Source organism: Pyrus communis, chromosome 17 (genome assembly GCF_041283825.1).
Source record: "Pyrus communis isolate YQ-2024b chromosome 17, ASM4128382v1, whole genome shotgun sequence".
Lineage (NCBI taxonomy): Eukaryota > Viridiplantae > Streptophyta > Magnoliopsida > Rosales > Rosaceae > Pyrus > Pyrus communis.
In genome coordinates this window covers 8,905,001-8,932,312 of record NC_142581.1, presented here as the reverse complement: position 1 = coordinate 8,932,312, position 27,312 = coordinate 8,905,001, and the positions used below count along the sequence as shown (strand labels likewise).

The following is a 27,312-nucleotide window of genomic DNA, read 5'->3' as shown; positions in this document are numbered from 1 at the left end:
GGAATCATCGAAACAAGCGCTTCATTTAAAACAAGATCATATTAAATTGTACAAAGAAATGAATTCTATTATTTGGTTGATAAGAAATAAAAGAAATGTTAAAGAGACTTTTTCAAAAGTAAAACTCTTCATGAATTTTTTGTCACCTTTTATTTTTTGCACAATATTTTATAATGTTGACACAAAAATTAACGTTAAACTGTGAGGTGACAGAGAATCCATAAAGAGTCTCACTTTGAAAGTATAACTAACGTGAGTTTAAGTTCTATTAAAGAAACGAGAGTGGTTTAGAATAGTTTATTGTCTTATTAAAAAATAAATTGTTGATTAGCAATTTCTTTAAGAGAGTTTAGGCTTAATAATGAAGAGTTCTCAAAATATGTGCCCCACTAGAAATAAGGCTAGATTTAGTTTTTAATGAAATGTATTCTAAGTTGTTCTAATTAACGTTAACAGACGTGAACTTTATATAATAGACGTACACAATGCCATTGGCAAATTGAGTTAAACCGTATATGAAGACTATATTTTTTTTTTATTTTTTTATTTTTGAACAAACAATATTATCTAGATTAAAGATGAGGGAATGAGCTTAACCTCATAATGGACTAGCAATAATATTGTTCAACTTCTTCTTCAACGAAAATCGAATATAAAGCCTTTCACTTACAAGTGAACATGAATACTAATATATCATAGTAGTAAATGCTGCAGGCTACAATAATTAGATTTTACTAAAAAATCGTTTATTCGTCAAAGAAACTCAAAATTCTTCGGCCCACAGGTTCATAAAGTAGAGGCCCAGCCCATGTAAGTTGGATACAAACCCAGGCTTTCTAGCCCGCTCCAAAAAATTCGGGTCAGAGTCGGTACTCCTCCGAAACCCGGTTCACACATTCACGTCGATCCTAGATCGACCCATTTTACAGCGCCATTGCTGAATCAAACGCAAAGCGAGAGAGAGAGAAGAGAGAGAATCCACTCTCCAAATTCTCAGATCTCCTCCTTCCAACTGTTTCTCCCATCCATTACTCCAACACAACGAGCTCGAGCTTAATTTGGCAGCCATGGATAAGTCAAGCGCTTTGGAATACATCAACCAGATGTTCCCCACAGGTATGTCTCTCCTCCCTCCCTCTCTCTCTATATGTGTGTGTGTGTATCTATATGCGTATATGTATCTGTTTGTGTTGTATAAGCAGAATGTGTAGGTGTTGAACTTACTTTTTGAATGCTTTGAATTGTGCAAACAGAGGCGTCTTTATCTGGTGTGGAGCCGCTAATGCAAAAGATACACGGTGAGATTCGGCGTGTAGATGCTGGAATTTTAGCCGCTGTTCGCCAGCAGGTCGTCGCCTTTGCCTTTTGAGCTCTGAGCTCACAACTGCAATTGCACGTTTTTTTTTTTTTAACTAGTTTTGTAGTTTTTTATGGATTGGCTGGTGTGGTTTTTCAGAGCAATTCGGGCATGAAAGCAAAAGAAGATCTTGCTGCCGCTACACGTGCCGTGGAGGTCTGTTCTTAAACTCGGTTCATAAGCATTGATGTAATTTGCAGAATAAAAGCGTTGTAAATGGATTTTCTTTGGCTTTTAGTTTTTTAGTTTGCTGTTTTTGTTTTGTTTTATTTATTTACTTTGTGATGCTCTAAGGCAGGAACTCATGTATAAAATCCGTGAAATTAAAACGAAAGCTGAGCAAAGCGAGACAATGGTTCAAGAAATATGTAGGGATATTAAGAAGTTAGACTCTGCAAAGAAGCATATAACAACGACGATTACTGCTCTTCATCGCCTAACCATGCTCGGTTAGTTCCTCGTTTATGATTTTTACAGTGACGATTGATCAAGATTTATAGATCAACTGTTTGACCCTGATTAGAAACTGATGATGAATGCCTTTATATTATTCTCATGGGAGTGCACTTGGTTTTTTTTTTTTTTTTTTTTTTTTTTGGTAACATGGCAGTCTCTGCTGTTGAGCAGCTTCAAGTAATGGCTTCGAAACGACACTATAAAGAGGCAGCCACACAGTTGGAGGTAAGGTATCTCCTAGTATACAGTGTCATTTTACTGTAGATAAAACAGGAGCTTACTTTGTGACTCCTTTTGTTTGATGTTCTCAATTATGCTTTGGTCTTTTGTAGCATCTGATTATTGGTACACTCTATTTAAGCGATTGGAAGATCCTCATAAGAAGTGCATTTTTTGGATGCATTCTGTGTTATTTTCCTTTTGTTATATCTGTGGGAATAGAATAGTATTCTTCGTGATACGAACTTTTGCATTATACAAAGATGATTGAAAAGTAACTGCTAGTTTTAGAAGATTAGTGTTATATGAATTTTGAGAAAGTGCTTCATTTTGATTTGAGTTTATGATGCGTATCAGGCAGTTAACCAGTTATGTAGCCATTTTGAAGCTTATCGGGACATTCCGAAAATCACGGAGCTGAGGGAAAAATTTAAGAATATCAAACAAATACTAAAGTCGCACGTGTTTTCTGATTTCTCAAGGTATGTGTTTAAAATAATATGCAGTGCTGTATATACAAATTAATGTTTAAGCAGACCATTAAAAGGATAGATCATTGAACAACTATTGATACTAGGTTTTGGGGTTTACTAATTATAGCATTTGGTCATATTCTTTATTCTTTGTTAGGATGTGTGTGCCTAGAACTATATAATGGAGTTGTTTGTGTATGACTATTAGTTAAACTGCTGCAACTATAATGTTTTTGCTGTCTTTGACTCTTTAGTATCCTTAGTATCTTCTCTATTGCGGTTTCTTCTCAGCTTAGGTACTGGAAAGGAGACGGAGGAAACAAATTTACTTCAGCAGTTATCTGATGCTTGCCTGGTTGTTGATGCTTTAGAACCATCTGTGAGGGAAGAACTAGTAAATAACTTTTGCAGCAGGGAGCTTACTTCCTATGAGCAGATATTTGAAGGAGCTGGTGTGTGCTCATGTTTGATGTTATTCTTAGCAGATGCTTTCAGTATGTATGAAGACTTCACTTTAATTGTCCTTAATTTTGAATTTCATCTTGTTTTCTCTATTTGTAGAACTAGCTAAGTTGGATAAAACTGAACGAAGATATGCATGGATCAAGCGTCGTATGAGAACAAATGAAGAAATTTGGAAAATCTTTCCTACTTCATGGCATGTTCCTTATCGGCTCTGTATTCAGTTCTGTAAAAAAACAAGGTACAATCTACTTCCCTCTGATATCAAAGTTTGTCGATAGCTTCAATTCCTTTTCACAGAGGGTGGAATTTTCTTAGTTTTCCTTTTACATAAAATGTAGCCATCAACTTCTTTAAATACCCAAAAAGAACTATTAGCATTTGGAAACTGTCGTTCCTATTGCCGTCCTTATGATATTCAAGGTTTCAACATGGTGAACCAAGAAAAAATCTGAACATAGTAGTGTTCTCTGTGCTGGTGGTCACATGTGTAACTAAGTAGAAGGGAAGGCAAGTGATGGCATCACACATAGAGATAAAATAGATGTTTCTTCCTTTCCTCCATTAATGTTTTGAGATTTTAGTTTGCTTAATTTTTTTTTTTTTTTTTTTTTAATCAGAGGAGAAGAAAAATGTTTGAAGTAAAATTCCATAAAAGACAACCTAGTTTACTTTTGAGGTTGACATTTTATTTGTTTCCTTTTTTGCCGTTTACTTGACTCTCTGGACATAGGGGGTTCTAGTGTGCATCCGATTTCACCAGAGAATTCAAAGAAACTTAAAAAGTTGAACTTTTTTGTATTGTTCTTTTTTCAGAAAGCAGCTGGAAGATATACATAATAATCAGAAAGAAAAGCCCGATGTTGGGATATTATTGTTGGTAAGCCTTATTTCCTATTTATGTTTTGGATTGATTTTACATGTAGTTGAGGAGTGATATTTGGTGCTTCTTTAGTTTGTTTCTTGTCTATTCTTGTAGAAGCAGCACAAACAACCTAAAGCTTAGATAAACCCAATTTCAACCTTTTTTGAGGCATTTGAATCAAATATCGTTATGTTATCATGTCATCTTGCACTATTTTAATCCACTTCCTTTTTGGCTTAGGTATAAGTGCAACCATCCGTCTATTGTTGCAGTCAGTTATTCTCTTCAGTTTGTTATTTCAACTCCATATCCATATGATGTGATATCATTTGTTTTGCCTCTTGAAAATAACTGGAAATGGCCATTAAACAAGTGAGAGATCCTTTTTTTTAGAAACCACGTGAAAGATGTTGAACCAATCAGCAGAGTACAAAAGCTTAGTTTAGTTTTTTCCTTGATAATATTGGGTACATCTGTTGAAACCTTTAAACAACCCATGAGCGATGTAGTGCATGCATATGTAATTTTTTAGGAGCCACATGGATCATGCATTGCTTGTCTTCTTGAGATCTTCCAGTTGCTATTCTGTATGGGTGCTCTCTTTAATGAATCAATGAAGTTTATACTAGGGAAAAAACAATAGCAAGAGCAAACTGAAACAAACCCAATTATGGTTGTGATTGGATTGTCCGTGCAAGTTTGGTTGGATCTGCCTAATTGGACTTAATATGGGAAACTATAATCATTAAGCATTTCCTTACCTCAAGTGGCACATCTATATTAGGGTTCTTGCAAGGATATGGTTGTGATAAATAGAACGCAATAATTTTTATTGTAGTTGACATTTTATATCCAATCTCATGGCCTTCAAAACGTTCTCATTTGTTGGTATTTTTAATGCTTTGACTGCTGCCTATAGGCACTACAGCGAACTCTTGAATTTGAGGATGAATTAGCAGAGAAATTTGGTGGTGGTACTCGAGGCAGGGAGATTGGAAATGAGATTGAAGAAATTGGTAGAGGGGAAAACACTAGTCAAAGTGCCTCAGATATTAGAAAGAAGTATGAAAAGAAGCTTGCTGCACATCAGGAAAGTATCACAGAGGTATGGATGCTATGTATTGCTTAATATGGTTGAAAATTCACAATGTGAATTCCTTATACCAGCAAGTTAATAAGCTCTCCTTCTGATTTTTATTTTCCAGGAAAAGGATAAAGAGTTATCAGCGCCTGCAGCTGGGGTAAATATTTTTCTTCTACATATATTCTTTCATAATAATTAACCTCGTAATATATATGAAATGAGCGATTAATGTGTGTATAATTAGATTTGACTTTTCTTGTATGTCATTCCTGTATATTTTCTACGTTACCTTTATCATACCATAATGGTGAATCTTATATAGTGAGATTGCTTGAGTGTGTGTTGAAAATAATTTTAAGCAATCCATGTGAAGTTATATCAAGATGTTGACTTGTTGTATCCTGGTTAAAAATTTGGGGTTGTCACTTTGGTATAAGATGACTGGATATCATCATGTTTGCAGTTACAGTCTATTGTTATGGTCCTCTTGTATTTTAGCGCTAAGTCTATCTTCTCATAGATATAATTTCTGAGAATTACTTGTACTGTTTGATTTGGCAGTTCAATTTCCGTGGAATCATTTCATCTTGCTTTGAGCCTCACTTGAATGTTTACACAGAGCTAGAAGAGAAGACACTGATGGAGAATTTGGAGAAACTTGTTCAGGTAGAATAGATTTATTACTTCTTACAACATATGTTCAATAGTTTGCTAGTGTCTTTTCCCATTTGATTTAGGTTTTGTTTTCATCTTTCCAATAGGAGGAAACATGGGACATTGAAGAGGGAAGTCAGAATAATGTTTTATCAAGTAGCATGCAGGTAAGAACATTTTCCTACTGTCACTTTAGAAGTTTAGTGTTGCAGTTAATGAGAATGACTAGAATAAGACTGAATGCCTTTGATTTGGCCCCAGAGCGTGTTTCCACTGTCCTCAGTCACTCTTAGTTTATTGATGTCATTCTTTAACTGATTTATGTGATATGAACGTATAAAATGTTATTCAATACTCAAATCGTTATATTCTTGTGGATCCTTTATTTGTTTCAAGAAACTTTTTTTATTTAGGACACTGAATTCTTAGAACCATGCCTTAGAATCACATATGGCTAAATTTTCTTTAGGGTATGGTTATTTTGTTAATGATGTTAATAATGTTGACTTGGTTGCACGTTTTGGTCTTGCAGTTGTTTCTTATAATCAAGAGGAGCTTAAAGAGATGCAGTGCTTTGACAAAGAACCAGACATTATTTAATTTGTTCAAGGTACTTTATTGAAGTTCCTCGCTTAATATCCTAGTTGGTATCGACACACATAGTGCATATAATATTACATATCCATAAACAAAACTCTATCGTGGATGCATAGTGATATTAGGCCATCATATTTTGTTGCAAGACTATTCTACTTCAACCACCTTCAAACGTTAGAAGAAAAATGCATGTTTCTTCCTTGCGACTTTTTTTTTTGTTCAAATTTCGTCCTTGTGACTTAAACTGTACAAGTAAATAGATATTTTTAAATAATCAGATATGATGTGTCTTTCCAAGTTTAGGTGTTTCAAAGGATTCTCAAAGCATATGCTACCAAGCTTTTTGCAAGAATACCTAAAGGTGGTACAGGAATTGTTGCAGCAGCAACTGGTATGGACGGACAGATAAAGGTATAAAAGACCAATTTTAAGCTTCATGACTATTTCACAAAATTCTTGTTATTCTGAATAGGTGCTAATTTTCATTTATGCTTCAGCAGACATCTGACAGAGATGAAAAGGTGATTTGTTACATTGTCAACTCGGCAGAATACTGCCATAAGACGGTAAGCAGTTTTTAGAGACATGCAACTGCTCTGACTTTTGAGTGTTAGCTGAATTCCTATCTGCGTGTGAAGCTGTAATGCCTCGTCTCAACTAAAAGTTACAGCAGATGCTGTTATGAGAAAGGGGTACTATGTCCGATGGGAATCTCTGGATAAATTAGAACTAGATGATTCTTTTTGTCTAATGTATTTTCTTATCTTTTTGCATTACAAAAGGTAGAAGCTAACAAGGGCACTGATTAAATTAATGATTTACATTACATTCTGATTGTAAGGTGTCTGACACACATACCTCCATAATAACTTGAGTGAAAAATGAATGCACAGCTTATTGTATGCATCACCGACTGCATTAATATGTTGCCATAATGTGTCATTTGAATCTTGTTATCTTGATCAGCTTATAAATATTAACATGAGGTGTAAAACATATGTGCTCGTAATTATCATAAAAAAAAAAAAAACTTGTAATTACCATGTACACTGAATTTCCGATGGAAAGTGTTGTCAGTACTTGGTGGTTTTTCAGTTTTCTATCTAAGTTGGTATTGCATGTCTTCTTTCTGAAATCACTGTGACGTGTGATTAATTTATGATTAGCACTGTTCACAAGATTTATGTGTGTGTGTGTGTGTAAACAACTATAGTACAAGAATGAAAACTATTTTACATTCTTGGTAATTTATGTTTAATTATTTGCAGTCTGGTGAACTGGCTGAAAGTGTATCCAAAATAATTGATTCTCAGTTTGCTGATGGGGTGGATATGTCGGAAGTGCAGGTATAAGCTATTTTATAAGTAGTTCACCTAAGGCATTTTTTTTTTTCATTTTCTACAAGAGTTGTGCAATCGTGCAGGATGAATTTTCAGCCGTTATAACAAAAGCACTGGTAACCTTGGTGCATGGCCTAGAAACTAAGTTTGATGTTGAAATGGCTGCAATGACACGAGTTCCATGGGCTACGCTTGAAAGTGTTGGTGACCAATCAGAGTAAGCTAGGAATAATCTAGATTCTGCTCCTTTACATCAAATGCACACTTTCTACAAATGACTAAACCCGCCTTTTTGCAGGTATGTTAATGGCATAAATATGATCCTTGCTAGTAGTATTCCTATACTTGGAACACTTCTCTCACCAATTTACTTCCAATTTTTCTTGGACAAGGTAATACAAGGGGCTGACGTGTTTTATGTTATCTTTTTTACCATAAATCTTAGTCTTGTTTCCCAAGGTTCATGAGTCATTATTTATTTCTATAATTTTATTTTTCTTTCTTTTATTGATATGACATGCTTTTTCCAACCATTTTAAAGTCGTGTGGCGCCATCCTTCACTCAGTTATCTACCTTATACTTAACACTAAAGTCCGTTATGAACATTTTGGCTATTGTAGTTCTAATCTGTTGACTTCATCTGTGCAGCTTGCATCATCTCTTGGTCCACGTTTCTATACTAACATTTTCAAATGCAAGCAAATATCAGAAACTGGAGCTCAACAAGTAGGGACTGCATTCCTAATAAGCTCCTCTGTTTCCTTTTAAACCTGATTTTGTTTATTTTAAGAAATGAGAACAAGTATATATAACCGCTTCACAAATGAGAGTTGAGGGATATATACCGGGGATTTCCCTCGAGTCTTGAAATCGAAGTAGTTTAAATCTTACCTTGTGATAGAAATCAATCAATCAAACTTTCATCTTGAATTATTATATGTTTATCTCTAGTTTAGGGTATCTTTCTTATACGTTTATCAAATGTATTTCTTTTTCCTCCAAGCAATTTTATAGTTTATATCTGAAGTGAACTTCGTGATTGATTCATGTGATTAATAAAAATGCTTTGGATGCTATTGCAGATGCTACTGGATACTCAAGCTGTAAAGACAATTCTTTTGGAGATACCATCCCTTGGTCACCAAGTGAGTGAATTGTTGATATATGTTTATAGTTACGAGTATGATCAGAACTATGAAGTACAAGTAGCCCCTTCCTCGTTTACGGCTATAAGGACGGCTATTATGATCCTATTAGTGTCACACTCCACCTAAATTATACATTCCAGGGTTGAAAGCATGAAAATCATTTCTTGATTCCTACTCATAAGTGCCCGTGATAGCTTTCTCGTCATAATTGACTAGTTTTCTTAGCACACAAATCAAACCTGTTAACAGATCAATATAATTTCTTCAAACAGACTTCACGTGCTGCTAGCTATTCGAAATTTGTAAGCCGGGAGATGAGCAAAGCTGAAGCACTTCTGAAGGTAGGTATCAGTCTATTGGTGCTCTTTCTGGCAGCCTCTGGTTTCTTTTCAGAAGTGGGTTCATCTCTTTTTTTGGCATACAGGTCATACTGTCGCCAATTGATTCTGTTGCGGATACATATCGTGCTTTGCTACCAGAGGGAACGCCCATGGAGTTTCAGAGAATTTTGGAGCTCAAGGTGGTCATCAACTTCTCCTGCCTTTTCACATCCATTCATTTTTCACATGAGACATTTTTTCTTTCCATTCATCAATTCAAAGTTCTTAAGAAACTAGAGGAGACTGACTTGCAAGCAGACATTGAATTTTAGCTCATTTCTGTTCTGTTCTTACTATTTTGAACAACAAAAGGAATCTGCGGATTTTTACCACTTCAAGAGTTAGAACAAATGTTTACTTTTCAAAAAGAGTTACGAGTTGGATAATCCAGTTAATTCGATGTATGTTGCACTGAATTTGAGTATGAATGTGCAGGGTCTTAAGAAAGCAGATCAGCAAAGCATACTAGATGACTTTAACAAGCACAGCCCGGGAATCACAAAACCTTCTCTCCCACCCCCGGCTGCCCCAACTATCCCACTCCCAACTGCCCCCGCAGCTGCTCTGATACCAAATCCTACTTCAGCCGCACTTATTGCATCCAGAGACGATGTGCTAACCAGAGCAGCTGCACTGGGGCGAGGTGCAGCCACAACAGGGTTCAAGAGGTTCCTGGCGTTAACCGAAGCTGCAAAAGATAGAAAAGACGGGCCTTTCAGAAAGCTCTTCAACGCATGACAACATTTATATCCTATAGAATTGTAAATCATGTACCGGTTCTTAGCTTGTTTCTTTTTTCATTTTTGTATTGCTAATCTCGTGTCGCTTTCGGACGGATTTTTTATAACACAAAATATTGTATTAAAAATCTCGCAATAGTTAAGTAGAATTAGATTAGTGCTATACACTTTTTGCTATTTATGGCTTTGGCGTACAGTATGATTTGAAATTCCAATCAAATTGAGAGAAGAGTGTCCAAAATTTGTAACGTGAATATATGGTGTCATCTTATTATTACAAACCTCAAACTACTGTCCTTAATTTTCCTTTCATTTTGTTAACCCGAATTACGTCTAACATTTTATTGACACGCAGTTTTCACTTTGTTGGAAGAGAGTAACTTTAAAATATATTTTCCTGAGTAGTTCGAGAAATGAACAGTGAAAAATTACACTAAAAATAGACGGTGAATATTGACTAAAAAATCGAAATGGTGAAGACTGTTCAAAAGGATTTCGGCCGAACAACCGAAGACAAACCCAATGCTTTGAAACTTATAAGAGGGGATGCTATAAAAGAGAGATCTGAAATGCTGATCAATCACAGCTCATAGCCACATTCATTAATCCGAACATGTTTTTCCGGTAAGATAAGATAATCCTTGTACTTGGGGGCGTTTTATGGGACTTCATAACCAAACACTGCCAAGTACAGCCACTAATCTCCATTCTCAAGGATTAAGACAACCCAAATAAACAACAAAAAATAGTAGCGTACACATAATAATACTAAAAAGATACATTACATTTTATGAGCCCTCCTCTCATCATCCGAATACGATGACGACTTTCGTTTCATACTCTAATATATAAACTTAATATAAACAGAGAAAAAACACCTATAGATGCTTCCTCGCGGGTGCAGAAACGCCTGCACCACTCGCTACACGCCCCCTCTAACTTCGGTTCATAATTGTTCTTGGTAATTCTTTCCTCCTGGGTTCCGTATCTTCTTAACTGGCATTGCAAGACAGACGAGTCAGCGAATCATCAGCAGTGTTCACCCAATACCACATGGGAATATCTCAATTAAAAGAAACCAACCTGAGTCGATAAATGTATGGGATAGCAATAAGAAATACATAAACAGACTTACCATTGAATTAGGGTCTTCTAATGTTTTGTTCATCATCAAAACTTGTCATCCCCAAAGCTGCCAAAACGGCTAGAATTATTGTTCCTAGAACCACCAGAACGATCAGAGCTACCAAAACCTCCGAAATTACTTGAACGGTCAGAACTACCAAAACCTCCTGAACGGTCAGAATTGCCGAAACCACTTGAACGACCGAAACCTGAGTTACCAAAGTTTCCTCCGCGGTTTGAGCTAGATCCGGAAAACCCACCTCCAGATTGAGAATCACCATAGGAACCAAAACGACCGGGACGAGGTCCACTAGATCTACCCATCTGACTAGAAGAATCACCATAGCTACTGGAACGACCAAACCCACCAGAACGGCTAAAACCTGGTCCCGATGGACCACCAAATCGACTACCCTTCATGAATCGATCTCTACCCATGTCTGGCATCATGTCTATACTTTTGCTGTCAACAGCAATCCGGGGGAGCTGGTGATAAAAAAGTAATCATATAATCAGTCTGGGATGCTAGTAAATACACAAACCAGACATTTTCTCCGAGAAATATATATAATAGAAATTTTCAGTTAGGTTGCGAAGCTCGCCATACTTTACCGGAGACCACTATCTCAGACCACTTTTAAGCTTCGACTCAAACTAAGAATAAAATCACATGAGCAGAAAGCATGCTCGTGAGTCCACACAAACATTTTAGAGGAAACACAGATCTTTAATGGGAACGTCTATTTGTTTCTGTCAAATGAGTATCATTCAATTACCCAAAAGCACATGATAATCAAAGTCAGAATTGTGTTACTCTCAATGCCTTGAACTATGAACAGCGTCCAGCCTAAAAGTAAATGGAAGATGTATACACAAAAAAACTTCATCTTTACCTCTGTAAATTTGCATCCTACTTCTCTCTCGATAGTCCTAACAGCCCTGGATTGATCCTGTGTGTAAACAAGAATAGCACTTCCTTTCTTCCCAGCACGACCTGTTCGGCCAGACCGGTGAACAAATATTTCTGGATTATTTGGCAGCTCATAATGTATCACCTAAGACCAAGAAAGTGAAGAAAGTCAGTCCAACTCCTTTTCCTTAATTCGTATCCATAACATTATCACTGCCAAATGCAGTGGAAAACCATATATGGACCTAACTAGAGCATTTAAAAGCTTTAATCAAGTCATGAAAGCTAATGAAAGGGAAGGGAAAGAGAGGATGTTGTAGAAACTACTAGATTAAAGAACGTAGTAGTACATTTGTCCAGTGACTATAAACTAGGGCAGACCTACACAGATTAATACACATGAAACGAAATCAAAAGTAAACGGTTAAATAAATCTCACTAGATCAACATTGGGTACATCAAGCCCACGAGCAGCAACATCAGTGGCAACTAAAATATTGAAATTCCCATCTCGAAAACCTGCAAGGGTCCTTTCCCTCTGGCTTTGTGAAATATCCCCATGCAAAGCCTCACATCTAAAGCTTCTTGACATGGCATACGACAATCGATCAGCATCACGCTTTGTCTGAGTGAAAACAATAGTCTTTCCTCCTTTTGCATGTTCCTAACAGGCACACATACTTGATGGTGAGGAGGAACCAGATGTTGGAAAATGTAAGAACTGAAAAGGTTAAGATTACTTACTGTTATAAGTGGTCCGATAATTGATGCTCTTCCGTATGAGTCTGATGCAATCGAGAATAGAGAAATTCCATCTGCCAATTTTTGATCAGAATCCCCAACCTACAGCACGTGCCAGCTCTCAATTAGCAAACATGACCAGATGAATATGTCTATCCCATAAGCAATATTTATACTAGTAGTTTCCATGTTACCAAACAAAAAATCAAAAGAAAATATATTGCCACTAGTGCAATTTGAAATTTTTTTAGAAACCTAATTCTTCCATCTTTGCAAACTATCACTAAATATCCAGACACAATGGAGAAGACACGTTGCTCGATCAATTTAACGAAAATGTCAGTTATAGAAGAGAAAGCCTTCTGTTTTAAGCTTGTTGTCCTCAGTCCAGCATGCCATTGCTTATGATCTGATCCTAGAAGTAGCTACACATGGTCGGCGAAAACAGGCAAATAAAAACATACTTACAAGATCAATAACGGCTGGATCTTTTAAATAATTCTGACTAAGCTTTCTAATCCAACCAGGCATTGTTGCAGAAAACAACAACGTCTGACGTTTCTTTGGCACCCTCTCTAAGATTATCTCTACATCCTCCTGGAATCCCACCTGGAGCATCTGATCAGCTTCATCAAGAACAACAAACTGAACTTCCTCTAAATTCAGGGCTCCCCTGTTGATAAGATCAATTACACGACCAGGCGTGCCAACAGCCACATCAACTCCATAGTCAAGCGCTCTCATTTGACTTGAGATGGGGGTACCACCATAGACACAGATTGTATCCAAACCAGGTGCTGTATCATGGAATTCCTTCTCAACTTGCTTTGCGAGTTCTCTTGTCGGGGCCAAAACCAAAGCCAAAGGATTCTTTCCACGCCTACATATAATCAAACATAAATCAAATACAAACTCTAAAAACCAAAAAGAAGCAAGGGGAAATTAGATAGTCATATTGAAAACCCCTATCCGAGCACATTAATAATCTAACTGATGATTGTGATTTGCGAAACAAACCCATGTATGGCATTGTATTTAAAGATTTTATCCAAGATGGGTATCCCAAACGCAAGAGTTTTCCCTGTTCCTGTTCGAGCGCGACCGATCATATCCCGCCCTTGCATTGCTGGTTCTAACACAGCCCTCTACACAAAATCCCCAAACAATGAATTAATACATCGTCCACACACAAATCAACCAACAGGTAAACTAAAAAAAAAAATCTTCTTTTTTCAATCATTTTCTCATCAACCAAAGCACAAAATTGGGAAATGATTAATCACCTGTATGGGGAACAGCTTGCTGATACCTTTATTGGCCAAAGCCGACACGATCTCCTTAGCAATCCCTAGCTTCGCGATCTCGAGTCCTTCATCGTCGCCGCTCCTTCTAGTCGACTCTTCGGAGGAGTACTCAACGGCAAACTGGGCGCCCAGAGGCGTCGACGCCCGAAAACTCAACGGCCCAGATTTCGCGTGCAAGTCCCTCACTTGATACCCGTACGAAGGACCCAACTTCGTCTTCGGGGGCGAGACGGTGTAGAACCTAGCCTCGCCGCCGACGGCACCATTTTCAGGAAGTACGAGTTCGGGGGCCGGCGCCCCGAGAAATGAATGGTGGTTGATCAGGAGGGTTTCGATGGCGGCAAAGGTCCGCGCCGTGGCTATAGTAGGCGTACGGCGGAGGATGGTGGCCATCATTTTTTATCCAATTCGAAGGGGTTAAGGGTTTCGGAGGAGAGAGAGAGAGAGAGAGAGAGAAACCCTAAGATTTGGGATTTGGGGTTTGGGGTTTGGGGTTTAGGGTTTAAGTGAGAGGCGAGGAAGTGAGGGAATGAGAATACCTCTGATGCGGAGCGAAGGAGTTTATGGAAACGAAATGAAAGAGATATTTACGGGTTGGGATCCTCTGCGCTCGACCTTGGGACCCACGTTTTACCTTGTAATTTGGATCTTCATGTTGGGCTAGCTTTTACCCTTTGAAGTCTAATTTGGGTTAGATATTGAATTTCGAGGCCCATGTCAATTTTTTGCTAGCCGATTGATTCAATGTCTTATGGTTCGAAGACGGTTGTTAGATAGCCGTTTTCATATGGAGTCTGGCTCGCCTAAAACGAATCATAATTTTCTCTATGGTGGTGACCCCTTTGTATCAGTCTCATGTCGATTTTACTCACAAAAAATGTGTGATTTTGATGCTACGTATCATTCAATGCAACGAATGTTTTAGTCGTTAAATTTGATTTTTGCAACTGTTTAGATGTTTTATTTTCAATTACAACCATTCATTCTCATATCATTTAATGCTAGTAGTGTCGAAGAAATTTCCCCAAAAAAAATGGAAATGAAAAGTTTGAATATGAGCATACGACTGTGAAGATAATTCAAGTGCAACCAGTTGTATATATTATATAACCATGCATAGGCTTATATACCACATGACTAGTATATTTGATTGCCTCCGTCTCATATTACATATACAATGGAATAGCTCAATGTTACTTTGATGTTATCCTCAAGCATGATTTTGAAGCAATGCTTACAAAATGTCACAAAGAGGCGGAGTCAATGTATGTAGCAAGATGCTTACTTATGAAAAGTAGAAAAAATTATAAATTCATAATTGTAACTAATATGTGTATCATCACATGACTAATCACGTGATGAGAAAGACATGACACATAATTATGTACAATATAAAATAACGAAGTTATTCTCTGCATACATATACTCTACCACTAGAATTACAAAGCCCCCAAACGAATTGAGTACTACCTACCTAACCAAGCACATTGACAACTTGTAGTGCTTGCAGCATTGCACATACAACAACTCTTAACAAATTAAGTATCAATTCAAATAATCAGCTTGATCAAACGAATATCTTCATGATATAGAGTACGGCTTTGATGCTACGCATTGTTAATGTTACGAGTGTTTTAACCGTTAAATTTAATTTCTACAACTGTTTAGATATTCTATTATTAATCACAACTATTCATTTTATATATCATTTAATATCACGTAGTAGTAAACTAAGTTTATAAAATCGGACATTACAAATATTTAGCCGTTAAATTTAATTTCTACAATTATTTAGATATTTTATTTTCAATTACAGCTATTCACTTTTATGTATCATTTAATAGTATATTAAAGAAAAATCCTTTTACTAAACCAAGTTTGTGAAATCAGGTATCCGTTGAGAAATTTGCAATATCTCTTATCCAGGTGATGGCGCCACGTGTACAAGCTTTGTTGGGCAGTGAGATCCCAACCTAATCTGAAAGCTGAGTCCAGCTCCAATGTCCACCCAAGAACCCAGTGGCACATTGCCCACAAGTTTTGGTTCCATCCTGGCCCACACCAATTCTGTATCCTCCTTATTGCATGTAGGAAGTTGTGGTATTTGAGAGACTGAGCTAAATATTTGAGTGGCCTGAGGAGAGAGAGAGCGCTCGAGAGAGAAAATGGCAGCACAAGCTCTGGTTTCATCATCTTCCTTAACAGCCTCAAAGGAGGTTGCTAGGCAGATATTTGGAGGAGCAAAGGCTGTCCAATCTCCATTTGGGTCGAGAAAATCTGCTTCCTTTGTAGTAAGGGCAGCATCTACTCCTCCCGTTAAGGTACGTAGATGTCACTTTTGATACCGTCACGTGATATTACTATTTGGTTTCTATTAGTGTAACAAAACTGACGTTCTTTGTCTATGATTTTGTGGTTTGATTTGGGTGCAGCAAGGAGCAGACAGACAGTTGTGGTTTGCTTCCAAGCAGAGCCTTTCGTACTTGGATGGCAGGTAACAATGCTTGACTTACCCTTTTAGTATGACTGTAACACCGTCATGACTCATATAGTGTAGTTTGAGCGACGGAACTAGGTTTTTTTTTATTTGACTGAGATGAGAACGTGGGAGATGGATTAGGGTTGACAATTAGCAGGAGGATAAGCTTAATTTAACACAGAGAAAAGAAAATTAAAATCTACAAAAATTGGATTGTGCTTCTGGCCAAAATCCATCACAACTCATGTCATACCACATGTATATTTAGAAGCCCTATGCCTTAAAGCATATACTCATTGTTCATCCGCCCATATAGGTGACTCACATAATTAGTACTCCTTGAACAAAAACTATTACCACTTTATATATAATGGGCAATTTTTAGCTATTTCTAATTGTATATTCAATTGTGTTTGTATGCATCGTATTTGACTTTATCTCGTGATGACAGAGATAAACATGACGAAATGTATAACATATTATAAGACAAATTTTCTCCCAAAAGGAAATGTAAATTTAAAGCACTTGGTCATCACCTAAATTAACTTTGAGAAATGGTTAAATTTAACTTGCAGCCTTCCCGGTGACTTCGGATTCGACCCATTGGGCCTCTCTGACCCAGAAGGCACAGGTGGGTTCATCGAGCCTAGATGGCTAGCCTACGGTGAAATCATCAACGGACGTTACGCCATGCTGGGTGCAGTTGGTGCAATTGCCCCAGAAATCCTGGGCAAGCTCGGCCTTATCCCTGCCGAGACTGCTCTTCCCTGGTTCCAAACCGGAGTTATCCCGCCAGCCGGGACCTACAACTACTGGGCCGACCCCTACACACTCTTTGTCCTAGAGCTCGCCCTAATGGGCTTCGCCGAGCATCGGAGGTTCCAGGACTGGTACAACCCCGGGTCCATGAGCAAGCAATACTTCTTGGGCTTTGAGAAGTACTTGGGCGGGTCGGATAACCCAGCTTACCCCGGTGGGCCCTTGTTCAACCCGCTAGGGTTCGGGAAAGATGAGAAGTCGATGAATGAGTTGAAGCTCAAGGAAGTGAAGAATGGGAGGCTTGCCATGCTGGCAATTTTGGGTTATTTTATTCAGGGTCTTGTGACTGGTGTGGGGCCCTACCAGAACCTTCTAGATCACTTGGCCGACCCGGTCAACAACAACATCTTGACCAGCCTCAAGTTCCATTAAGTTTGTACAATTTAATTTGGCCCCTCTCATGTATAAGATTATATGAGAATTAATCTTTGTTGTTTGTTCAAATTTTCTGTGACTCTTTGTAAGAAATGACATGTTAAAAAGAGCTATATTAGAACCCTAATTAATATTATCGGATTTCACGAGTTATAATATAGATGGTTAATAAATTTATATTTTACAGTATTTAATTAATAAATAAAATAATATGATGTGACAAATTCTTCAAAAGAAATTATTGTTTACAACGATATTTAATGTATGTAACTAATAGATATATTTTTGTTGTAAGTTTGAGAACTTTGTTTTATTTAAAACGTTTACAACGATATTTAATGTATGTAACTAATAGATATATTTTTGTTGTAAGTTTGAGAACTTTGTTTTATTTAAAACGTTTAGAGTGATTGAACGATCTCCCCCCCCCCTCTTTCAAGCAAGGAGTTGGGTTGTTTCCCCAGTTGATGCAGAAAAGTAATCACTACCGTGAGTTTCTCTTTTCTCAAGAATGAAAAAAAAAGATCATGTTCTTTTCAGGGGAAGAAAAAAAAATCCCCCTCTCAAATAATCAAAAATAGGAGAGTTTTGATGTCAAACTTCCGTTGCTTATTCACATTCAAATTTACTAACACATAATCTCGTATTTATAAAGTAACCAAAACTCCTACCTGATCAGCACAAACCCACTACTATAAGGTTAAGAGCCTTGCACTCCGCAATTGAGCTACGAGAACATCTAAAACGGAACGGATCCACCGCCATTGCAGCATCTCGTTCAAATAAAAATTGTATGTGTAAATTTTTTGACACATGACAGGTATTATTAAAAAAAAAAAAAAAAACGTCACGTGACGATAAACTCATTCGTACATTTATAAAAATTAACCAAAACATTATTGTAACAAAACATGCGTACATTTTTTAAAACCACAAAAAATAGATATTAGGCTAAATAATATTATTAAATTTCTTCAAAGAAACTTGACATGAATACATTCTCAAATCAACGAGAGAGAATATCACATCCCGGCCCGGGGCGGATCACTTCCCGGGCCTGCTTCACCACCGTAGCACGATATTGTCCGCTTTGGGCTTACCATTCCCTCATGGTTTTGTTTTTGGGAACTCACGAGCAACTTCCCAGTGGGTCACCCATCATGGGATTGCTCTAGCCCCCTTCTCGCTTAACTTCGAAGTTCCTACGGAACCCGAAGTCAGTGAGCTCCCAAAAGGCCTCGTGCTAGGTAGGGAAGGGAATATACATTTAAGGATCACTCCCCTGGGCGATGTGGGATGTTACAATCCACCCCCCTTAGGGGCCCGACGTCCTCGTCGGCACACACACGACCAGGGTTAGGCTCTGATACCAAATTGTCACATCCCGACCCGGGGCGGATCACTTCCCGGGCCCGCTTCACCACCGTAGCACGATATTGTCCGCTTTGGGCTTACCATTCCCTCACGGTTTTGTTTTTGGGAACTCACGAGCAACTTCCCAGTGGGTCACCCATCATGGGATTGCTCTAGCCCCATTCTCGCTTAACTTCGAAGTTCCTACGGAACCCGAAGTCAGTGAGCTCCCAAAAGGCCTCGTGCTAGGTAGGGAAGGGAATATACATTTAAGGATCACTCCCCTGGACGATGTGGGATGTTACAGAGAATGTACCCATATAAGTTAAAAAAATGAATTAGAAAAAATTGAATGAATTTTATATAAAATAAATAGGTACATTTTATATTTTAAAAATGATACATTTTACGTATAACAAATTGGTACGTTTAATTACAGCTTGTTCAAAAAATAATTATCACATGCACACAAGAAGGTTTTAATCTTGAATAGATAATGTCATTACTTATATGGTCACACTTAAAATTTGGATAAAAAGTTAATAACTAGTTATAAGTTTTTCAATCAAATAAAGAGCGTTTTCAAAGAAGATGTTAAAATTCATTAATTTTAACTTAAAATATTGAGAAGATTACACTTCATATGATATGCCAAATTTGGTTATCGTCTATTAGGAGTTTGACATATCCTAATACCCTAAAGGCGCATGACTGTATTAACCTGAAAGCTTACGACGTTACAATCCATTTGTTCATATTTCCAGGAAAACAGTTTTGGAGGGAAGGGAAAAACAATGAAAACCGGCCATCCAAGATCGAATATAAGTTCGCCATTCGCATCGTTCATTCCGAAGAAAGCAAATAAGTTAATTATATTAGCGCGCACAAAATATAATTCGCACTGTTTATTCCGAAGAAAGCATAGTTAGTTCCGTCAACCCTCTGAGCTTGTTCGGTCTAATGGCAGCAGCATATATTAAGCGAAAGGGGACGCCGAGATTCTGCTTCTCTCTTGCGCACCACAGCCGCTCAGCATCCGTTTCGGTTCCGGACCTGTCACGGTTCGTTCTCAATTTCTAAAAATTTTCATGGCTTTTTAATTATCGTTTTGCCGGTTCTTGATCAAATTTGTGAACCCGAATGTTTAATTTTGTATTATTAGCTTAAATTTTCAGTCTTTGTGTTCTTTTGGCTGATATTAGTATGTTTTCTGTTTGACATTTGTGTAGATTAATTGGTGAATGCATCTGTAAGAGCTAGCTTAGATACACTGCTCACTCCAACTTGTGGTGAGTGTGGTGTTTTCTTTCGACTCCGATGGCGATATCGAATCCGGGAGTGCCCTCAATCAAATGGGCTCTGCGTGTTTTGGTTGTATTTGTGCACACCTGTAATGGGTTTTATCTCCCCGGAAGCTACATGCGTACATATTCGAATGGGCAACAAATCATTACCAAAGTTAACTCCTTGACTTCTATAGGCACTGGGCTGCCCTTGAGCTACTACAGTCTCCCTTATTGCAAACCCCCTGAAGGTATCAAGAAAAGTGCTGAGAATCTCGGGGAACTCCTTATGGGTGATGAGATCGAAACCTCTGCGTACCGCTTCAAAATGAATATGAATGAGACTCTTTACCTGTGTACCACACCCCCCTTGACTAAGCACGACGTAAAGCTGCTGAAAAAGAGGACCCGTGATATGTATCAGGTCAATATGATCCTTGATAATTTGCCTGCGATGAGGTATGCTTATGGAAACGGGGTTAAGATTCAGTGGACGGGGTTTCCTGTTGGGTACGCACCACCCAACAGTAAAGAAGATTACATCATCAATCACCTCAAGTTCACTGTTTTGATTCACGAGTATGAAGGGAGTGGTGTGCAGGTAATTGGGACTAGGGAAGAAGGCATGGGTGTCATTTCAGAAGCTGATAAGAAGGCATCTGGATTTGAGATTGTTGGCTTTGAGGTTTCCCCTTGCAGCATTAAATATGACCCAGAGGCCATGAAGAAAAAAGCCATGTATGAAAATATCCAACCTGTAAATTGTCCCACAGTGGTAAAAAAGTCTCAAATAATAAAGGAGCAAGAGAAAGTATCATTCACTTATGAGGTTGAGTTTGTGAAAAGCGACATAAGATGTGTTGAGAATTAAGCTGCCTACTAGCCTTGGAGTTAATCTGCAGAAGCTAAACCTGCAGTTGAAATCGAAAGGAAGCTGGGAAGTTTTGAAGAAAATGAAGAACTTGCTAAATTTAGAAGGAGCCGTTAGTTTCAAATTGCAACGGCTAGTTTCATTTCCTGTTTTAGAAAGATTACAGCTGGTGTTCTTATCTTTTTAATTGTATTGTGCTTTCTCATCTTCTTCCAGGTGGATGGATGATATCCTCCGATGACCATTAATGGCCGGAGATGAGTTCTAGGTCCCTAGAGTGTAGGATCTGTTTTTGACTAGCTGTGAGGAATATAGTCCTTGTAATTTCTTTTGTTCGAATTAATGAAAAACACAGTCTTTTGCTCCTCTCTCTCTCTCTCTCTTGAAAAACACAGATTTCTTCAAACTACTACCAAAAAAGTTTCAATCTTTATCAAAGATTATCAACCTAAACACCATGCCTGGTACCATTTCAAACATGGTATTAGAGCACTAGGTCTGATTCCGAAGAAAGGGCGTGATACTGTGAGAGAGATCTTTAAAAAAAAAAAAATTTCCAGAAAACTTTAAAGGTGGTATCTTTATAACCATTTGAGCTGTGTTACCTGAGAAGATGGCTGGATCAAGCTCATCCGGTGGTGATTTACGAACACCACAATTTAATGGCTCAAACTACGATTTTTGGGCCATGAAAATGAAAACCATTCTCATAGCATACGATCTATGGGATGTGGTTGAAGCTGGCTTTGCTGAACAACAAACTCCCAGAGAGGAAGTTTCTGAGGAAGAAGGAGAAGGCGAGTCAGAGCACATTCCAGTTGAAGGACCAGTTGTCTCAAAGGAGGAAAAGATCAAGAATGCCAAGGCTCTAAGTCTTATTCAAGGAGCAATCACTGATGAACTTTTTCCCAGAATCCAGAATGAGAAGACTGCAAAGGGTGCCTGGGAAATCCTGAGAAGAGAGTTCAGAGGAGATAAAAAGGTAAGAGCTGTGAAATTACAAGCCATTAGAGCTGATTTTGAATATCTAAGGATGAATGATGTTGAATCTCTGGATGACTACCTGGCTCGGTTCTTTGAGATAGTAAACAACTTGAAATCTCTAGGATAAGATGTAACAGAGAAATGAATTGTTCAAAAGTTGTTGATGAGTCTAAGTAGGAGATATAAGTCCATAGTGTCAATCATTGAAGAAACCAGAGATCTAGGCACTATTAGAGTTGAGGAAGTCCTAGCTTCAGTGAAAGTCTATGATAAAAGAGAAGACTTGCATGATGAAAGAGATAAATACACAGGTACTGAGAGGGCTTTCAGCGGTCTTAAAGTTGGAGGAAATGGAAATAGCACTGGAAATTTCAAAAGGTCTCAGTACAAGACAAATCCAAAATGGAGTCAATATAAGAAGGGAAAGAATTGGTCTCAAAATGGAAACTGGAACAATACCAGTGGTTCAAGCTGGAACAACAACTTTGCGGGAAACTGGAACAATAAATCCAATTCACAGAACAAGCAAGGGAGTAATAGTCAAAGTGGTGTAAAACCTCAGTGCCAAGTTTGTGAGAAATACCATTTTGGTGTGTGCAGATATAAAGGAAAAGCCAAGTGTGGAAGGTGCAATCGATTTGGTCACTCAACTAAGGATTGTGACAATGGTAAACAAGTTGCAAACTGTGCAAAGGAAGAAGATGCAGTCACAGCAACCATGTTCTATGCTTGTCATGCAAGTTCAATTGCATCAAGCAAGTCTGTGTGGTTTGTGGACAGTGCATGCAGCAACCACATGACCTCTCAAGAGTCCTTATTGATTAACCTTGATAAGTCAGTGACCTGCAAAGTAAAAATGGGCACTGGAGACCTTGTTTAAGCCACAGGAAAATGGACACTTGTAGTTGAGACACGAAAAAGGGGAAGGTATATAAATGAAGTGCTGTTAGTTCCTGGATTAGATGAAAATCTGCTGAGCATAGGGCAAATGATGGAGCATGGGTACTACATTCTATTTGGGGGAAACTATGCATTAATATGTGATGATAGTAGTCTTAATAATGTTGTTGCTAAAGTTGCAATGACTGGAAATAGATGTTTTCCATTGTCCATGGAATCTGTCAACTCATTGGCAAGGAAAGCAGCAATACAAGAAGATTCATGGGTTTGGCATAGAAGATTGGGCCATTTGAACTTTACTAGCATGAAGAAAATGCAGCAAACACAAATGGTGTTGGGTTTACCTGATTTCTCAGAAAAAGAAGGAGTATGTGAAAGCTGTGTGTATGGTAAAAGTCACAGAGAACCATTTGAGAATGAGAAACCTTGGAGAGCAAGCAATCCACTTGAATTGGTGCACACAAATGTATGTGGTCCAATGCAAAATGAGTCCATTGGAGGGAACAAATACTTCATCACATTCATTGATGATTACTCAAGGATGTGTTGGGTATATTTTCTCAGAAACAAGTCAGATGTGATAAATGTGTTAAAAAAATTCAAGGCATTTGTTGAACTTCAAAGTGGATTCAGATTGAAGAAACTAAGAAGTGACAGAGGTGGAGAATACACCTCACATGAATTCCTTGAGTATTGCAGTGATCTTGGCATGGAAAGGCAGCTGACTATTGCATACTCACCTCAACAAAATGGGGTTGTTGAGAGAAGAAATAGAACCATTGGAGAAATGGCAAGATCGATGATGTCTGAGAAGAAAATTCCTGTCAAATTTTGGGCTGAAGCAGTTGGCACTGCAGTGTATCTACAAAACAGGTGTTATACCACTACAGTCTTAGAAAAAACACCATTTGAAGCTTTCACAGGGAGAAAACCAGGTATAAAACATCTGAAAGTGTTTGGAAGGATCTGTTACAGTCACATTCCATCAAATCTCAGACAGAAATTTGATGACAAAGCAAGCAAGGGAATCTTTATGGGGTATGGCAGCTGTGAGAAAGGCTACAGGATCTATAATCTTCAAACTAAGAAGATCATACTCTCAAGAAGTGTTGTATTCGATGAGAACAAGTCCTGGAATTGGGAAAGCAAGCAAGATGAAACTGTCTACATGCCTCTCACCATTGGAAATGAAATTTCTGAGATAATTGAAACTGAAGAATCCCCTCATGAAACTCACAGCATTGACTCTCCAAATCTCACTCAATTAGTCTCAGATGATGAAAATGTCCCTGGAAGCAACATTGCAAGTACCAGTCAAGGTTCAACACCAAGCAATACTCCAGTAAAGCTGAGAAGCTTGGAGGACATCTATGCAAGATGTCATATGACCATTATTGAACCTGAAACCTATCATGATGATATTAAAGACAAAGCATGGAAGGAAGCAATGGAAGCTGAGATTGAAACTATTGAAAAGAATGGAACTTGGGAGCTGGTGGAAAAGCCTGCAGACAAACTAGTTATAAGAGTCAAATGGGTGTTCAAAACCAAGTTGAATCTGGATGGAACAGTTCAAAAACACAAGGCTAGGCTTGTGGCAAAAGGGTATGCCCAGAAACCTGGTATTGATTATAATGAAACATTTGCCCCAGTGGCAAGGTTAGATACAATTAGAACCTTAATTGCACTTGCAGCACAAAAGGGTTGGAAGCTGTTCCAATTAGATGTTAAGTCAGCCTTCTTGAATGGAGTACTTGAGGAGGAGGTTTATACTGAGCAACCAAAGGGTTTTTAAGCTGAAAATGCAAGTCACAAGGTCTATAAGTTAAAGAAAGCTCTCTATGGTTTGAAGCAGGCCCCTAGAGCCTGGTACAGTGAGATTGACACTTATCTCACAAGTTGCAATTTCAAAAGGAGCACCAGTTAGGCTACTTTATATACCAGAACTGATGAAGAAGGAAATCTGATCATAATCTCTATATATGTTGATGATATAGTGTACACTGGAAGCAGCTAGGGGTGGGCATAAAAACCGCCAAACCGCAAAACCGCATCGAACAGTAAGAAAAAAAACTGAAAAAAACCGTGTTGATCGGAAAAGTCAACTTTGAGTGAAAAACCGAACCGTTTTATTAATAATAAATAAATAAATTATATATACACACACATGTCATAGTATAATAGGTTGAAAAATAGGTTGAAAAATTGTGTACAGGAGCTGCTGCTTTTTGCTTGCTCTCTGAAGTCTGAAAACTTGCAATTTGTTTCATCATTTTTTTGTTTGTTGACTGATTGACCAGTGCATATGTATTTTAGTTGTCTCTTTTTGTTGACTTGGTGCCACTACCAAAGACATTTGCATTAAAAAAGATGTGTTGTATGCAATTTTATGTAATCAGTTTTAGAAGATGTATTTGAATGCATAATGATTTGGTGTTCAAATAATTTATTATTAGGAACCGTAAACCGGTAAGAACCGAAACAGAACCGGTGTAGACCGAACCGTAATGTTCTAGTCATAAATTTAAGTGGAACCGCACCGAATCGAACCGTTAATATATTTCGGTTCCGGTTCCAATTTAGGGATGGAACCGCACCGAACCGCACCGTGCCCACCCCTAGAAGCAGCAATACATTGCTCAGTGAGTTTAAAAGAGACATGATGCAGAAATATGAGATGACTGATTTAGGACTCTTACATCATTTTTTGGGAATGGGAGTTCTACAAACTGATAAAGGGGTTTTTATTCATCAAAGCAAGTATGCAAAGTCTTTACTTGTAAGGTTTGGCCTGGAGGATTGTAAGTCAGTGACAATTCCTCTACCCACCGGTGAGAAATTGAAGAGAGTTGATGGAAGTGAGTTGGCTGATGAAGGTTTATTTAGGAAAATTGTTGGCAGTCTGTTATATTTAACTGCAACCAGGCCTGATATAATGTATGCTGCCAGTTTGCTATCAAGATTCATGCATGGCCCCACAAAGAAGCACATGTGAATAGCTAAAAGAGTTCTCAGATACATTCAAGGTACTTTGAGCTATGACATTGAATTTACAAAGGACAAGGATGCTGTTTTAATTGGATTTTGTGACTCAGATTGGGCTGGCAATGAAGATGATAGTAGGAGCACATCTGGATATGCATTCAGCTTTGGTAGTGGTACATTTTCATGGGCCTTAGTCAAGCAAAACACAGTTGCATTGTCAATTGCAGAAGCAGAGTATGTCTCAGCAGCTGAGGCAACAGCTCAAGCTATCTGGTTAAGGTTTGTGTTGGATGATTTTGATGAAATGTAAACCGAAGAAACACCATTGTTTTGTGACAACATGTCAGCAATATCGATGGTAAAAAATCCAGTCTTTCATCAGAGAACTAGACATATAAACAGGAAATATCACTTTATTCGGGAAGCATTGCATCAAGGATCCATTAATGTGAACTACTGCAGAAGTGAAGAACAATTGGCAGACATATTTACAAAAGCCTTGCCTAAAGATCGATTCAATTACTTGAGGATGAAGTTAGGAGTGAAGCCAGTAAGCAGCTTAGGAGAGGCTGTTGAGAATTAAGCTGTCTACTAGCCTTGGAGTTAATCTGCAGTAGCTAAACCTGCAGTTGAAATCGAAAGGAAGCTGAGAAGTTTTGAAGAAAATGAAGAACTTGCTAAATTTAGAAGGAGCCGTTAGTTTCAAATTGCAACGGCTAGTTTCATTTCCTGTTTTAGAAAGATTATAGCTGGTGTTCTTATCTTTTTAATTGTACTGTGCTTTCTCATCTTCTTCCAGGTGGATTGATGATATCCTCTGATGACCATTAATGGCCGGAGAAGAGTTCTAGGTCCCTAGAGTGTAGGATCTGTTTTTGACCAGCTGTGAGGAATATAGTCCTTGTAATTTCTTTTGTTCGAATTAATGAAAAACACAATCTTTTGCTCCTCTCTCTCTCTCTCTTGAAAAACACAGATTTCTTCAAACTACTACCAAAAAAGTTTCAATCTTTATCAAAGATTATCAACCTAAACACCATGCCTGGTACCATTTCAAACAAGATGGCCATCAAGGTGGGATGCTTATTTGAAGGTGGAGGGTGCTCGTGTGCACTGGTTCTCTATCCTAAATTCATTAATGGTGATCCTTTTCCTCGCTGGTATAGTCTTTGTCGCATTCCTAAGGACTGCGAGGAGGGATTTAACAAGATACGAACAACTGGACAAAGAATCTCAAGCTCAGATGAATGAAGTGCTCTCTGGGTGGAAGCTTGTTGTGGGAGATGTGTTCAGAGAACCACACTCTCCCAAGCTTCTTTGCGTGATGGTTGGAGATGGGGTTCAGATTACAGGGATGGCAGTTGTCACAATCATCTTTGCAGCATTTGGTTTCATGTCACCAGCTTC

General features: G+C 38.1%; 4 protein-coding genes and 2 pseudogenes across 5 annotated transcripts in view; 5 read left to right on the top strand and 1 right to left on the bottom strand.

The window, feature by feature from the left end:
• Positions 1-817: 817 nt before the first annotated feature.
• Positions 818-10,082, top strand: LOC137707754 (vacuolar protein sorting-associated protein 53 A-like). 2 transcript variants are annotated; one of them, XM_088689173.1, is made up of 24 exons: positions 818-1,116; positions 1,254-1,348; positions 1,457-1,513; positions 1,656-1,806; positions 1,968-2,038; positions 2,390-2,514; positions 2,797-2,957; positions 3,067-3,208; positions 3,784-3,847; positions 4,752-4,937; positions 5,038-5,073; positions 5,478-5,582; positions 5,678-5,737; positions 6,103-6,180; positions 6,471-6,578; positions 6,668-6,733; positions 7,436-7,513; positions 7,591-7,724; positions 7,806-7,899; positions 8,157-8,234; positions 8,591-8,653; positions 8,929-8,997; positions 9,081-9,176; positions 9,472-10,082. In XM_088689173.1, exons 1-24 carry the CDS (start codon positions 1,068-1,070, stop codon positions 9,772-9,774), a joined length of 2,469 nt encoding a protein of 822 aa, XP_088545299.1. In that variant the 5' UTR covers positions 818-1,067; the 3' UTR covers positions 9,775-10,082. The 2 variants fall into 2 exon arrangements, with proteins under 2 accessions (XP_088545299.1, XP_088545298.1); XM_088689172.1 differs by having other exon boundaries at positions 905-1,116; positions 6,665-6,733.
• A 259-nt stretch (positions 10,083-10,341) lies between these two features.
• On the bottom strand, positions 10,342-14,461 carry LOC137707895 (DEAD-box ATP-dependent RNA helicase 53, mitochondrial). Its single transcript, XM_068446832.2, has 8 exons — positions 13,836-14,461; positions 13,570-13,697; positions 13,021-13,432; positions 12,556-12,654; positions 12,251-12,475; positions 11,795-11,956; positions 10,912-11,387; positions 10,342-10,772 (listed from the first exon to the last, which is right to left on the bottom strand). The coding sequence occupies exons 1-7, from the start codon at positions 14,250-14,252 to the stop codon at positions 10,947-10,949; spliced, it is 1,884 nt and encodes a 627-aa protein (XP_068302933.2). The 5' UTR covers positions 14,253-14,461; the 3' UTR covers positions 10,342-10,772; positions 10,912-10,946.
• A 1,457-nt stretch (positions 14,462-15,918) lies between these two features.
• On the top strand, positions 15,919-17,598 carry LOC137749581 (photosystem I chlorophyll a/b-binding protein 3-1, chloroplastic). Its single transcript, XM_068489704.2, has 3 exons — positions 15,919-16,177; positions 16,289-16,350; positions 16,911-17,598. Exons 1-3 carry the CDS (start codon positions 16,022-16,024, stop codon positions 17,524-17,526), a joined length of 834 nt encoding a protein of 277 aa, XP_068345805.1. The 5' UTR covers positions 15,919-16,021; the 3' UTR covers positions 17,527-17,598.
• A 2,194-nt stretch (positions 17,599-19,792) lies between these two features.
• The window catches only part of LOC137749516 (transmembrane 9 superfamily member 12), a 22,878-nt gene continuing 15,358 nt past the window's right edge, over positions 19,793-27,312 (top strand). Inside the window, exon 1 of the mRNA XM_088689159.1 lies at positions 19,793-19,943. The gene's annotated coding sequence lies outside the window, so the exon portion shown is untranslated. The remainder of the gene's footprint in view (positions 19,944-27,312) is intronic.
• LOC148689396 (transmembrane 9 superfamily member 12 pseudogene) lies at positions 20,200-21,036 on the top strand (annotated as a pseudogene).
• LOC148689395 (transmembrane 9 superfamily member 12 pseudogene) overlaps positions 27,044-27,312 on the top strand; it is a 909-nt pseudogene continuing 640 nt past the window's right edge.